A 15,106-nucleotide genomic window follows, 5' to 3' on the forward strand; every position below is an offset into this window, starting at 1 on the left:
ACAATTTTGAGGTACTCAAAGTATTTCCAATTGTCTATACTTTTACTTCTACTCCACTACATCTCAGAGGCAAATATTGTACTTTTACTCCACTACAATTATTTGAAAACTTTAGTTACTAGTTACTTTGCAGATATAAATTATTAAATTATAAAACATACATTAACCACTTTATCCCTATGTTATACATAGGCAATTTGAAAATAGACGATCTAAGCTCTCAATGCGACACGTTGTGAGCTTGTAGATCTGCTATTTTCAAACATTTTAGTACTTTTACTTTTGGTACTTTAAGTACATTTCGATACCAATACTTTTGTACTTTTACTCAAGTACATTTGTAATTACGGACTTTTACTTGTAACAGATCTACTTCTATATCGCAGTATTGATACTTTTACTTAAGTAAAACATTTGAGTACTTTTTCCACCACTGAATGCAACGTGTGACATGTGACAAGGGCATTGCGCACAGACGAGATCATGTTCTCAAACATTTTCATGTCAAATTATGATTATACATTTGCCCACGGACTCCCATTTGAAAAGACTTTGTGCCAGGGACCCCCATAAGAGAATAATTGTCTTACAAGTGTTACAAATTATTCAAACTTTTTCAAAAGATTTCAAGATATTATCAAAAATAGCCAATCTACAAGCTCACAATGCGAAATGAGAAAGCCTGTGTGTGTGTGTGTGTGTGTGTGTGTGTGTGTGTGTGTGTGTGTGTGAGTGAGTGAGTGAGTGAGTGAGTATGTTTTCCCAAAACAATTTGAAAAATAAATGAAAACAGTTATTGAAAAAACACGGTCTCCTCACCTATTAGAAGGACAATATCAGTCACCAGAACCAAGGACGGGTGTTTCTGATGAATCTAGTGGTTAAAATGGAGTTTGAAGTTACAATGGGTTTGTATAGGAAGGGGGCGTGTCTGATCAAATTAATATCATATATCTAAATACTAAATCAAGCAACAAAGCCTGAGTAGATGATAAAATGACCCAAATTTGTATTGAAAGGCAGAACTGTTTGAATGGTTTGATGGGCAGACCTCTGTTTTTCATAAGCTTTTAGCGTCATATTATCTAAGGAGAGGTGAATCCTTGCCCTTTCCTATGACTCCCCCTTCTGGTGAAAGATGATCTTGGCTAAGAATGTGGTACACCCAATCTCAACGTTTTCACAAGTGGATTTATTAGTGTGGTTGCCCTAGACTATAGTAATCCTTACACTTTATTATTATGGCGTGTAGATAAACTTTATTTTGCACCGCATCTCCTCCCACAGTTTATTTTTCCCAATTTAGTGCCATATGTCAAAATGACCGGCCTCACCGGGAATCGTGTGCTTGTATAGCTTTGCTAAGAGATTAGTTCCATAGTTTAATTGATATTGATTTATTAGTGCATTAAATTTCCCCATCCACTTTAATTAAAAAATTAAAAAACTCCCATTCAAGTATTTTTTTTCTCAGAAACCGTAGGCCTAAGGGTTAGAGTTACAAGACTTTGTGGGAAGGTTCATAATTTAGTGCGAAATTATTAAAATAATAATTACACCAATTGGCCTAATGGTGGCGCTATAACAGCCCACTTTACGTTTTGACCTATAACTCTTGAACCGTTGGTCGTAAAATAAAAATATTTGTTTCCCCAGATTCCTTGGGTCATTACGCAACTCCTTATATAGGCCACGCCCATTTGCGTCAGGATAGTTTTTACGCCATTTTGAATTTTCTTCAAAACACACTTTTAGCTCCTTTCCCACATATTTTTTTCCCACAAAAATCGGTACACAAGATCTCTGGACCCATGCGATAATCTGGACCGAAACAGAATTTTGATAGTCCATACCGTTCGTCCGTAAATGGCTTCCAAAGTTAGCGGAAGGGGCCCGTTTTACAAAAAAGGCCACATATCACGAACGAAACGTCCAGTCAATTTGAATCACATGTCAAGGGTGGTTTACTCAACAAATCCCCAAAAGCATTTCCACTTTGATCCATAGGGGGCGCCACAAATGCTCAAAATGTAACCGTTTGATGCAAAAACCTTGTGTTGGGGGATCAATCCTCTCAAAATGAAACGCAAGTGATCTCAGGAGTTACGTGACAATGTAATTGGCGCAGCCTCCGACGGTATTCCTCCCAGCGTATTCCTCGAGTCCCGGCGGCAGCGACCCGCGACTCGCGTCAGCGCAACCACACTCTGCAATTGCCCTGAATTGCGACGCGTCTAGTTCTAGTTGTGGAGCATAGGGTTATGGGTTTGGAGTGGAGCAACTCTAGTAGGCTGCTCTATAAGTTGTGATATGTTAAAGGAGTAGTTTACCCCAAAAAATACTTATTTTCTATCAATTACACACACCAGGAAGCCTTGTGTGTGAAGAGATTTTTTAGTTTTTGTCATATTCGCAAGCCAATAATTTGATGACCGCAGGCACACGGACCGGTCATCAAATCATTGGCTTAGGAATGGGACAAAAGCTAAAAGAAATCTCCATTAATTCAAGGCTTCATGGGGTGTGTAATTGATAGAAAATATGTAATTATTTGGGTGAACTACTCCTTTAAACTGGTCTGTGATTTGTTCCAAGGTTCTTCCTGACCTTATTGTCGTCCCAGCTTACTTTGAAATCACTCGCATCGCATTACAATTATCTCATTAAAATCACACAAATTAAAGAGAAGATTTAGCCGGTTATAGAAATCTATTTTAGCGGATTGGATGGCAGTACAAATATTTCATAGTAAAAGGCATCTCGGTTGATAGCATCCACACTCAATGGGGATAATCAATCATTTAATAAAGTAATTGATTAATAATTAATCCCCATCGTGGGCTAATCATTATAGGCAAAACGTTTCATAGATCTGATATGTATATATATTTTTAACTATGTTTAAATATAGAACAGACATCAATGAAGATCACTGCAGTAATCATGACCTCATTTAATTCCCAATAAAGATCTTTATTTTTTCAGTTTTTTTAAATAGCCAAAAATAAAAAATAAAATACATACAGGTAAATAAAGTGAGCTGATCATTCATAAAACCACATTGTGCATATCAGTTATGGTTCCTGTTCAAACTGTAAACCAATAATGTTGCCGACCACCTAAAAGGACTTGAACCCAGTTTCTCTCCTCTTGTTTTAAACCAACCTTATACATTATCCTGAGAATCGCAAGTTTGAAGTCCAATTTGAGTAAAATAAAAACAATGTCGATGATGCAAGTACACACAAAGGACACCCATACACTCTTAAAATCCATAGCATCACCCCATCCCACCCTCCACCAGCACACACAAAAAAATAAATACATTAAAAATAAACCATAGCGGACATGTTCTTTTTTTTTTAAAGTGAAGGGGCCCTCTCTCCAAGGAGTTTCTACAACCTGACCCATACTGCAACATTGTTCAACAAAGACACCTTTTTTTTCTTCTTCTAAAAACAAAAACAAAAAGGAAACCTTTGCCCGTCAAACCCAGAGACCTCATCCCACATTATGATTAAAAATCATTCTTTAAAACACTACAGGCAGAATGTCTAATCAAAGAAGGAAAATAAAGCTTTCAAGACAGTAAATTGTTTAGATAAGACAAGAAAGAATACAGCAAACATTTTCTCATAGTCATCAAATGTTTTGGGCTTTCCTTTTAAGCTATTGTCTACTGTCTTTGGCTCCACAAGGCCTGTGAGATAGGGGCCCCTAATTTAGACATATACCTCCACCAGGCCTATGAGACAGGGGCCCCTAATTTAGACATATACCTCTACCAGGCCTATGAGACAGGGGCCCCTAAGGTTGACATATACCTCCACCAGGCCTATGAGAGAAGGGCCCCTAAGGTTGACATGTACCTCCACCAGGCCTATGAGACAGGGGCCCCTAAGGTTGACATGTACCTCCACCAGGCCTATGAGACAGGGGCCCCTAAGGTTGACATATACCTCCACCAGGCCTATGAGAGAAGGGCCCCTAAGGTAGAAACATGCCTCCGTCCACTAGGCTGCGAGAGAGGGGCCCTAACCACTTAAACCCTACACTTAGCTGACGTGATTCCCAAGGGTTCTATACTAGGCCCCTTCCTGTTTTCACTCACTGCACTAAATATCTTAGCCGGTAATAGCCGATCTACAAGCTCAAAACGTGCCACGTTGTGAGCTTGAAAGATCAACTATTCTCACCGAATGTTAGCCCAGGAATAGGGATGCTAGGGTTCAAGTGGCTACGGAGAGATGCACCTCCGGTCGGTAATTAGTTTTGCCCTCCTGATAAGCTCCAAACATCCAGGGAAACTCTGCAGCGGAGCTACTTAGAATTACAAAATAAAAAGACAAAACAGATCTGATAGTTAGACTGTAGCAAAATTCAGTTCGACGCTGCTGAAATGTTGACGTGCGGGTTTCACCCATTGTTCCACTCATTTCAGCAGATCCTCCAAGACAGAGAACTCATTGCGATCTGCTCGATCACAAGTCTTTTTTTTTGTGTTTCTTTTTCTTCGATCGAGCAGAAGAGATGGGGAGATTGGTAAACAGTCCCAACTCCAAAAATGAACGGCAACGATTCCCGAGATGTCCCGACTCCGACATGCACGAGTGTCCTGTCAAGACGCAGGCTTCCTTGTCCAAACGTGTCAGGAATAAAGAATGGAGACACGCTGTATTTCCGGGGGATGTTACGCTTTGATGTTTGCAGCGCATCGTTTACAAAAAAGAAAAAGAAAGAAACAATAAAGAAAAGAAAGGCTGTTGCAGTTTCCAGTCTCTCTGGAAAATCACAGACGCTGACAACAGCTGTGCATGACCCAGTTCCATCCAGGGAATTCATTAAAGTCAATACCGTGTAACCTTTTCAATTAAAGCAAAGTAATTTTTTATCTTTATTATAATCTTTCACTGGGATATTCTTTGACAACAGCCATTCCACATGATGTTTTTTAACTTCTCTGAAGACTATTTTTAATTGTGTCTGCTCTGACACTCGTATGTATTTATTTATTTAAAAGTTCATATATATTATGCTTTCTGACAATGTCATTGTTGCTTTCAAAAACATCCCCGGCACTAGGCCCCAGCAGCATTAGTTTTGGAGCGGCACTTCCGTGTTTTGGTTTCGAACTGCATTCTGGGAATCGCAGTTCAAACAGACAACGGAGCTACCGGAGGATGTCACCAAAAAGACTGCTAACGTCACACAGCAAGACTTTAATATCAATAGGAAAAAAACCTGGACCTGATGTGTTAAGCCTTTGCACCAGTGTAGTGGCTGCAGGTTTCTGACAGCGGCATCATTACGTGTTCATCGCTACACAAGAGAATACAAATAAACTAACAATTGGATATAGCTATGAATGGTATTGTTAGCTAATGTGGAAAGACACGGTCCACACACTGGAGCATGCTCCCATAGTTAGTTTAACAACCAGGTGGGGGACGTTTTGAACGTCTTTTCTACAAGAGAAAACACAGAAGCACACTGAACTGAACTTCTTGTTTCCGAGCAATTAAGTCATATATGTAGTTTTCTTTTTGCCACCTTATTGTCAAGTCCCCAGGACTTTTTTGTGTTATCCTTTTAGCTCAAATAGCTGACTGCACCTTGTGCTGTTTACATTTTTGTCTAAAAAAAGTATTCAATCAATCAATCAATATCACGCTGTATTTACTGTACTTTTGAGACAGACCCTTTATTCTGTTTTTAACTGCTGTACTGTCTTTGGCGCCTGAATTTCTCCCAGCGGGATCATTATAAAAGGTCTCAACTCATCTCTTCATCAGACAAAGTAAGCTCTTCCTCTAGTCTGAGGGCAGCTAACGGGGGCAGCATACTCCAAGCCAACATCAACTTTGTTGAGTGCCTTGCTCAGAGTGAGCCGCGGTGTTGCTAGGCAGACTACTGGGTGGGGGGGGGGGGGTCCTAGCGTTCACAACTCAAGAGCTAGTATAAACAAAATAGTTTTGTTAAGCTCTGCAAGCACCGCCATAGCCGGAGAAATGTTTGGCGTGGTTTGGAGTACGGCCGCCAGCCTCGAGAGACACGACACCTCGTTGGTCATTTATTAAACTAACTATATGGGAGGATGATCCATTTTTTTCAACTCTTGTTTCCTGTCCAGCACCTGGGATTTTCACGACTTTTCACGACTTTCGGATGTGCGTGCTTTTGTTATCTTCTTTAAATTGTTAAGTCTCACCTTACGTTTTCAGTTAAAAGTTTGCAAAAGAAAAAAAATAGATAATAATAATTAGGTGCACAATTATGCTGGTGCAAATTCTTAACCAGATCAGACCCTGTCCAGCTGATGCATCAGATTTTAGTCTCTGAAAGAGTTCAGAGAGTGAGAGCAAAAAAACAACAAAACAAAAAAAAAAACATTTGCTGTTGATGAATTAACCACTTAAACCCTATACTTAGTCGACCAGATGCCCAGGGCTCTATACCCAGGGCTCCTACCGCTTTCACCCTACACTAAACATTTTCACCCCAAAAAAAACCTCGGCTATTTTCACCCAATATTAGCCCCAGAATAGCAGGTAAGCTATAGGGGTCCAAGTGGCTCCAAACTGAGGTGATGTGAATTCTTTCTGGATTAAAGCCCCGGATTATACTTCAGACGCACGACTGCGCCGCGCGTCGGAAATAGCTGGCCATATCGTCTTAATTCCGACGCGCGATGCCGTCGTGGAAAGGGAGCACAAACCAAGGCTTTTATAGTCCTACAATCCCTGACATCCCGGCCGGGAAGGAAGGAAGGGGGGGGAGGGAAGGGAGGGGGGGGGTGTATTGCAGCTAGATTGAGGAGGGGGTGGGGGGGGGATTTGACTCTCAATCTCGTCATGACTCCTCGTTGCCCGAGTCGTCCTCGTCATAGCAGCAGTCGGCGTCCTCGTCCTCCAGCTCCTCGTCGTCGTAGTAGTCGTCGTAGAAGAGGTCGGAGCCCTCGTCGGCGGGCGGGGCGCGCGTGCGCACGCAGTACTCCGCCAGCGTGGTGGGCACCTTCACCCCGTCCCGCTCCGCCTCCGCCTTGGTGGCCAGCACCTGTTTCCTGTTTCGGAAAAAAACAAAAAGGAGTTCAGCTGTAGCCGACACACTTGTAGGTAGGGTCGTCACGGTTACAAATTTAAGTTGACGATTAATTGTCCCTCAAATAATTGCGATTAACGATTTAATTGTGTGTTTGACGTTGAACATTGGAACATGTGAATAAAAACTTAATTTCTGTTGGCCTTTTAGGCTTCGTGATCAAAACTTGCACACCTGGGGCAGATGACAAATAACTGAAATACACAAAGAAATTACTGACATATTTCATAATTTTCAAAATAGTAGAAATAGTTGATCTACAAGCTCACAACTTACTGTTAGTCTAGTTATAGTAGTTATCAACTGTAGATTTAATCGACTAAAATCTTATGATATTTAGTCGACTAAATCTACAGTTGATTTAGTCGACTGAAATGTATTCTGGCGATGCCTTGATGGCGCCGTAATGGCTGATTTTACACTTGGTTGCATGCTGAAAATAGCCGATCTACAAGCTCACAACGCGTCGCAGCGCGACGCGTTGTGAGCTTGTAGATCTGCTATTTTCAGAGCACGACACCCGACACCAAAAATTACTTGTCTTTTAGTTCTACTGGATCTCATTTTAGTCTTTTTATTTGTTGACGAAATTGTCAGTATATTTAGTCTTAGTTTTAGTCATCATAGCTTGGTTTTTATTTAGTTTTTATCTAGTTTTCGTCAGTGAAAAAAGGTAGTCGACGAACATTTTTCGTCATAGTTTTAGTCGACGAAATCAACACTGGATACTAGTTTTACCCTTGTGTTTTACCCTAGTACAGTAAATAAGACAAACTTATTTTGATTCTAGCCAGGTGTTTTACCTGATGATCTCTGCATATTCTCGGTCCTTGCCCTTGCTCTCCCTCCATTTGCGGTACATGACGGAGGCGTCTACGTTGGCGGGGGAGAAGGTGTTGGGCTCATTCAGCAGGGAGATCACACTCAGCAAGATGGTCCTGAAGGCAAAGCAACACACCAATCCATTAGTTTCATTTCATTAATACAACGTCATCTAAAAAAATTACCATAATATACTTAGGATCTGAACAATTCATTTGAAAACGTATCAAAATCACAATATGAACAATTGCAATTTCCAAATCGCAGAGGCTGCAGTTAATTGCATAAAAGACAGGGGGGGGGGGGGTCTAAAATGCACTTCTGTTCTGAACACGGTATTTTAATGTTTTAAGTAGTATGGTCCATGAATCACCCTTAATGTATGTTGTTTTTATGAGTTTATGAGTACAGTGTACAATGTAAACATATTTTAATGTTAATTGCCCAGCCCAGAAATATTACTCTTCGATACCATCATCACTGTTACAGGATGAACCGTCAAACTACAATTTTTTTTCTTCAAATCAGGTGTGTTGAGTTTGTTTTTCAGCAGACAGCAAATCTTATTTTAACCTTACACCTACATACATATATAGCACATTGGTTCTCAAAGTGGGGTCCAAGGACCCCCAGGGGTCCTTGGGGGGGCTCCAGGGGGGTCCCGAGCAAAAGTAGTTAATATAACATCACAATCATTTTAACCACTTTAACCATTCTTTTATACTTTAGCTATTTAAAAAAAAGATCAATATTTTTGAAAGTATATAAGTCTTTGAATGTATATATTTTTTTAAGTATTAAATTTTTTTATCGAACATTTTTAACTCAAATCTTTGCTTCTGGGGGTCCCTAGAACAACATATTTTGAGATGGGGGTCGGCGGCCAAATAAATATAATTTTGGGGGTCCTTGACATGAAAAAGTTTGAGCACCATTATAGCAACATACGTTTTTCAGAAAACTGTTAGGATTTAGAAAACCTTCTGTAGAATCTGCCTCAGCTCAGTTCTTAATGGGTTACATGACAGCTACTGGGTGTCACAGGGGGAACAGACAGCCTGAGGCGACTACATGTAAACAAATCCCAAACAGGCACGGTGGTGCTTGAGCACAACAACAAAATATTTCAACACTTGACAGGTATAAATAGGACAACAACACACACTGCCACGAGACACTATAGCTAATGTTGAAAGAGACTCTGAAGGGCCCTGCCAGTGACAACAACATGCCCCCAGACAGGTGAGCGCTATGAAAAGGGTCCACTTCCAGGAACTTGGACAATTAACCCATTAAGACCTGAGGCGATTCTTAAACAGTTTTTTGAAAAAAAATCTTTAAAAAAAATGTTCAAGATTTTAAAAAAAATAGCAGATCTACAAGCTCATAGCGCGGCACTCGGTGCCGCGCTATGAGCTTGTATATCTGCTATTTTTGAATAGCCAAAGAAATCTAAAGTGACACAGATGCGTTCCAGGTCTTAAGTACATTTTTTTTTCTTTGGCTATTCAGAAATAGCAGATATACAAGCTCATAGCGGTGCCATTTTTGAATAGCCAAAGACATCTAAAATGACAAGAGATGCGTTCCCGGTCTTAATGGGTAAAGGGAATATATAGAAATCGACTTAATTGTGCTCATGTAGGTTCATCGGATTATTGAGAAGCAGTTGTTTCTTTGTATACTTTATCTCAATAAATCGACACGAAACCAATTCTAATTGATTTTTTTTAAATAATAAGAGGGAACTGCAACAAAGGCAGTGTATTACCGCGTTCTAATCCTGAAGACTCACCTCTCCGACTCCACCTTAACCCGTAGCACTTGCCCTAGCCTTGACGACCAAGCAGTTTTACTCTTATGTTTAAAATGTAATTTAGATTTAGCATGTTATGTAGACAGATGCCAGGTTCATTTGTTGACCTGGCATCCTATAGTGTGTATAGTTTCAATGTACATATTATTTAGTGTTTGATATTATTCTGCTTAGACTGATGCTAGGTTCTTGGTTTACCTGAGATCCTCGATTACTGAGGCACAGCACTGTTTCTCTGCATTTGATGTGTGTGTTTACTTTGCTTACTGTAAGTCACTCTGGATAAAGATCAGGTTATTGTCTCCGCCAGGCCGAAAGGCATGGCGAGAGAGTATGTTTTCGCCCCTGTCCGTCCGTCCGTGTGTGTTTGTGTGTGTGTGTCCGTCCTGTCTGTGTGTTAGCAGCTAATCTCCGGCACCGTTGGCCCGGTCGCTCCGAAACTGTGCACACACACTTCCTGGATGCCAATTCAGAACCTCTGCCCCAATTTTTTCACATGGGCCTGTTATAGCGCCACCAGGAGGCCAATTTGTACAAAACCATTTTTTTTTACATTACTCCTACATTTTATCCAAACGTCATGCAAATCAGTACACAGTATCTCTATAGTCATGTGATCAACACGAATCTGTCCGATTTCCCATATTCCATCCTCATTGCCTATGGTTGGCTTCCAAAGTTTGCAGGATTGGTCCGTTTTGAACAAAAAGCCTCAAACTATGTACGCAGCTTGCGATTTCCGTGAATTTCACACGCACATTCCCACTAGGCCGAGGAAGAAATGGCACCCTTTTCACATTGGCCTATTATAGCGCCACCAGGAGGCCAGAATAACGTACCTGACCTGGCGGAGACCTGTGCTCCGAGGAGCACTTTTTCTAGTTTTGTATCTTTTTTTAGCTGGATCGATACATGGGATGATCGGTGTTAAACGCATAAATTGTAAATTGACGTAGTAGTAGTAGTAGTAGTAGGTGGTTGGTGGTGTGTGTGTGTGTGTACCTAACGTTCTGGGTGGGGTTCCATCTCTCTGAAGGCAGCTCTCCACTCTGGGGGTCATCCACTGGGGGGTGTAGTATGGAAATACACACATCTCCATTCTGAAAAACCACAAGAACATGAAATGATCAACGAATAAAAGAACTGAAGCACTTGTCACTCACGTATATACACTGACATGTTTGATATCTGCTGCCGTTTGACGTCTCGCCTGCGCAAGACAGCGTGATTCTATATCCGCTGCTATTTTTAACTGGCCCATTTTATTGCCATTTTAAAGCGTGCACCTTATGTATCTACTTGACACTGCTTGTAATAAATTATGAATATTAGACAGAGTGAGCATGTAGATCTGCTATGTTTGAAAAATCCCTGGCACAATATATTTTTTGAGATGGGGGTCCGCAGCCAAATACATATCATTTTGGGGGTCCTTGACATGAAAGTTTGGTCTACATAACATGTTATGTAAATGGCCACGTTAACCTTTGCATAAGCCTGCAAGGTCCTCAAGGCTAGGTCAAGTGCTACGGGCTAAAGGTGCAGTCTGAAGAGTCAGCAGTTCTAACTGGAAATAAGTGTTTCATTACGAGTTTATGTGTATACATCCTGGGTTGAAGTTATATTGCGATTACTTGTATTTCTCTTTTCCCAAAATCAAATCAAATACATCACACGGTCAGCTATACCAAGACCTGTTTGACGTCAAATAAAATGATATAACATCAACAAAACAACCACATGGCATGTTGTCCATTCCTTATGTCTTCAATAATAACAGTCCTGACTTCACTCCCACTACCCCTGGGTCACGCAGTTATTTTATGTATTGGATTTCCCATAGGGGTAATCTTAGGTCGTGTTTATGTTTATTTCTGGAACACAGTTCTTTTATGACGCGACCTAAGATTCCCCCCTATGGGAAATTCAAAACAAATAAAATTACGCTGTGACCCAGGGGTAGTCAGGACTCTATAGACTAGAGCAGGGGTCTTCAACAGGGGTCCGGCACCCCTAGGGGGTCCTCAGAGCTACTATAGGGGGACCGCCAAATCTTTGTGTGATAGGATTTATATTTTTACATTAACCACTTGAACCCTAGCGTCCCTATTCTGAGGGGAACATTAGCCGTAAATAGCTGATCTACAAGCTCACGCGAGGCTTGTAGATCGGCTATTTTTGGCAAAGAGGTATAAGTGTAGAGGGGAAAAAAAGAGCAGACCAAGTAAAATAAATAAATAAAGAGTTTCATCTGAAACACAATTTTATACAATATAGAGGGGGGCCCTGCTTCATCTCTCTCTCTCAGCTAGGGGGTCCTTGTCCTGAAAAACGTTGACGACCCCTGGCCTAGAGCAAAGCTCAGAATAGCTTTACACAGAGATTGTAATTAATATTCTCACCTCATAAATATTGGGGTGCCACATCTTTGTGAGGAAGCGAAAGGCGGGTGGAGAGTAAGGATAGTCGATGGGGAACTTGATCCGAGCCTAGGTGGTGAAAAAACAAAAAGGTTCTGTGTTTATTTAAAGAATTTGTATTTATTTATTCGTAAGTCCACTTTACTTCAGTGGTTCTCAACCTGTGGGTGAGAACCCCCAGGGGGATCCCCACATGATTTTTGGGGGCTCTGGAGATGACAGTGACAGTGACAATTTAAGGGCTTTTAAGACCTTTTTAACACCTAAAATAAATTAAATAAATTAAATGAAAAAAGACCTTTGCTGCATCAAAAGTAGTCAACAAACTATACAATAAAACTGGTCAAACATAAGCAAATATTGTGAAAATAGCTGATCTACAAGCTCACAACGTTGTGAGGCGTTGTGAGTTTGTAGATCGCCTATTTTCACAATATTTATCTGTGGTACAGAGTCAAACTAAATGTAGCCTCGATCTCCAGGCTTTTATTGTTTAGTTTTGCTAAAATGTAATGCCTCAACTCCTACAATTCCAAGTACTTGTCAGGGTGGGGGTATCCCCAGTTCAAACATGACCATTTTGGGGGGTACCCAGTTCACATATAATTATTTTGGGGGGTCCCCAGTTCAAATATGATCCATTTTGGGGGGGTCACTGCCTGAAAAGGTTGAGAACCACTGCTTTTAATTCATCATTAATTTATCAATGTGTAACTCAGAGATTGTACAAATGGAACCAAATGGGGCCCAAAACTCCTATTACTTCACACAGTGTGTGTGTGTGTGTGTGTGTGTGTGTGTGTGTGTGTGTGTGTGTGTGTGTGTGTGTGTGTGTGTGTGTGCGTGTGCGTGTGTGTGTGTGTGTGTGTGTGTGTGCGTGTGCGTGTGTGTGTGCACACATTACACAATTATGTTTTAGATTACACATTAATATGATCACTTGCCAGTTGTGTGATTACCATGTAATAAACACAATAATGTCTTCTGTCAGTCTCCTCCTCTTACCTTAAACTTAAAGTATCCCCCTTAATAATAATTACCATGTAATAACAAAGTCTTCTTTCCTCCTCTTACCTTAAAGTACTCCCCTTCATAGTGACCCCCTCCTCTTACCTTAAAGTACCCCCTCCATAATAATTACCATGAAATAACAACAGTCTTCCTCTCCTCCTCTTACCTTAAAGTACCCCCTTCATAATAATAAGTCTCATAATAATAATAAGTTCTCTCCTCCTTACCTTAAAGTACCCCCCTTCATAATAATTACCATGTAATAATAATAAACAGTAAAAAGTATTCTCTCCTCCTCCTTACCTTAAAGTACCCCCCCTTCATAATAATAAGTCTCTCATAATAATAATAATAATAATAATAATAATAATAATAAGGGTAATAATAATAATAATAATAATAATAATAAGTTCATAATAATAAGTCTCTAATAATAATAATAATAATAATAATAATAATAATAATAATAATAATAATAAGGGTAATAATAATAATAATAATAAGGGTAATAATAATAATAATAATAAGTTCATAATAATAAGTTCTCTCCTCCTTACCTTAAAGTACCCCCCTTCATAGTGAGTGTTGGGGGGCCCAAAAATAGCCACTTCCCAGTTGTACAGGTCAGCCTCGTCCACCAGTGTTATCCTGAAGCCCTCCACGGGCTCCTCCTGGAGGCTCTTCATCTCCAACATCAGAGCTTTCTGGGAGCTGGCCACATGAATGGGACCCCCTCCACCACCACTGTGCTGAGCCATTCTATTTAAAATACAAGATTATTCTAAAAGAAGATGATGATCTGGTTTGATCTGATCTAATAAAATAAAATAAAAATAATCTAATAAAATAAAATAAAAGGGAAGAATAATCTGATCTTTTTCTATATATAAAATAAAAAATAAAAATAACAGATCCTCTTTGTTGTCTAATCTATAGAGTGTATCGGGGACAATGAACAAGGCCAATCCTCCTGGCTGCTGCTGCGCACAAAGTCAGGCAGACAAAGCCTTTGTGTTGAATGTCTTTTCTTTCCACTCTATAGAAGCGATCAGGTTATTTTGTATCTTTTTTTTAGCTGGATCGATACATGGGTTGATCAGGTGTTAAGTGACCCCAGCATGGCCCTAATATAGTCTGGTCTGGTCTGGTCTGTCCCTGTCAGTTAGTCCTGGATCCAACACAACAACAACCCACTAGGTCAGCCTGGATAAGCTGCCTGCCTGTAAACCTAATGCTAATGTATGAGCTAACCAACTGAACCCTGGCAGCAGTGTTGCCAGGTTGTGCGAGAGATATAAGCCAAACTAGGTCTTATGAAAACAAAGCCACAATGAGCACTCCAGACCCCTATATATATGGCTATTTGGAAAAAAAATGATCTACAAGCTCACAACGCGTCGTTTAGTCCTCTGGATCCAATACAATAACAACCCACTATAGGTCAGCCCTGCTGGATAAGCTGCTGCCTGTAAATCTAATGCTAATGTATGAGCTATAACAACTGAACCCTTTAGGGGTTCCAGTCCTATCTCCCTACTCTAAATACTCTGGTCCTTTTCTTAATGAACTAATTGTGTTGTAAATCTAAAGAGAGAACAACAACAACAAGGCCAGCTGGTTGTGAGGGTTTGATCAGAGCAGCAGCAGATAGACAGAGAATCAGATCCTGGTCCAACAGCAGCTCAGCTGGAGAAAGGAGAATGTGTTGTTGAAAGCAAAGTGTTGCCAGATTTTGTGAGAGAAGTAAGCAGCCTGGTCTAGGAAAACAAGCCCAAAAAGAAGTAATAGGCAGCTGTCAGCATCAAAGGATGTTATGACAGCATCGGTAACCTATACAAATTGTAATTACATGTAAAATCTAAATTCCGCTACACATGTCACTTAATTTGATTTGTTGCCTTGTACATACATTGCCTGGTATGAGTTGGTTAAGTGTTAA

General features: G+C 40.3%; 1 protein-coding gene across 2 annotated transcripts; it reads right to left on the reverse strand.

Moving 5' to 3' along the window:
- Positions 1-2,948: 2,948 nt before the first annotated feature.
- On the reverse strand, positions 2,949-14,271 carry LOC308092879 (ubiquitin-conjugating enzyme E2 R1). 2 transcript variants are annotated; one of them, XR_013933814.1, is made up of 6 exons: positions 13,725-14,271; positions 12,139-12,225; positions 10,739-10,836; positions 7,902-8,036; positions 3,780-7,060; positions 2,949-3,734 (listed from the first exon to the last, which is right to left on the reverse strand). XR_013933814.1 is itself a non-coding variant. In XM_080438986.1 (5 exons), exons 1-5 carry the CDS (start codon positions 13,923-13,925, stop codon positions 6,850-6,852), a joined length of 732 nt encoding a protein of 243 aa, XP_080295112.1. In that variant the 5' UTR covers positions 13,926-14,271; the 3' UTR covers positions 2,949-6,849. The 2 variants fall into 2 exon arrangements, 1 of the variants encoding a protein (XP_080295112.1); XM_080438986.1 differs by having other exon boundaries at positions 2,949-7,060.
- Positions 14,272-15,106: the final 835 nt, after the last annotated feature.

This window comes from Gymnoscopelus braueri, assembly GCF_963280865.1.
Source record: "Gymnoscopelus braueri genome assembly, chromosome: 10".
In the NCBI taxonomy this organism is placed as follows: domain Eukaryota; kingdom Metazoa; phylum Chordata; class Actinopteri; order Myctophiformes; family Myctophidae; genus Gymnoscopelus; species Gymnoscopelus braueri.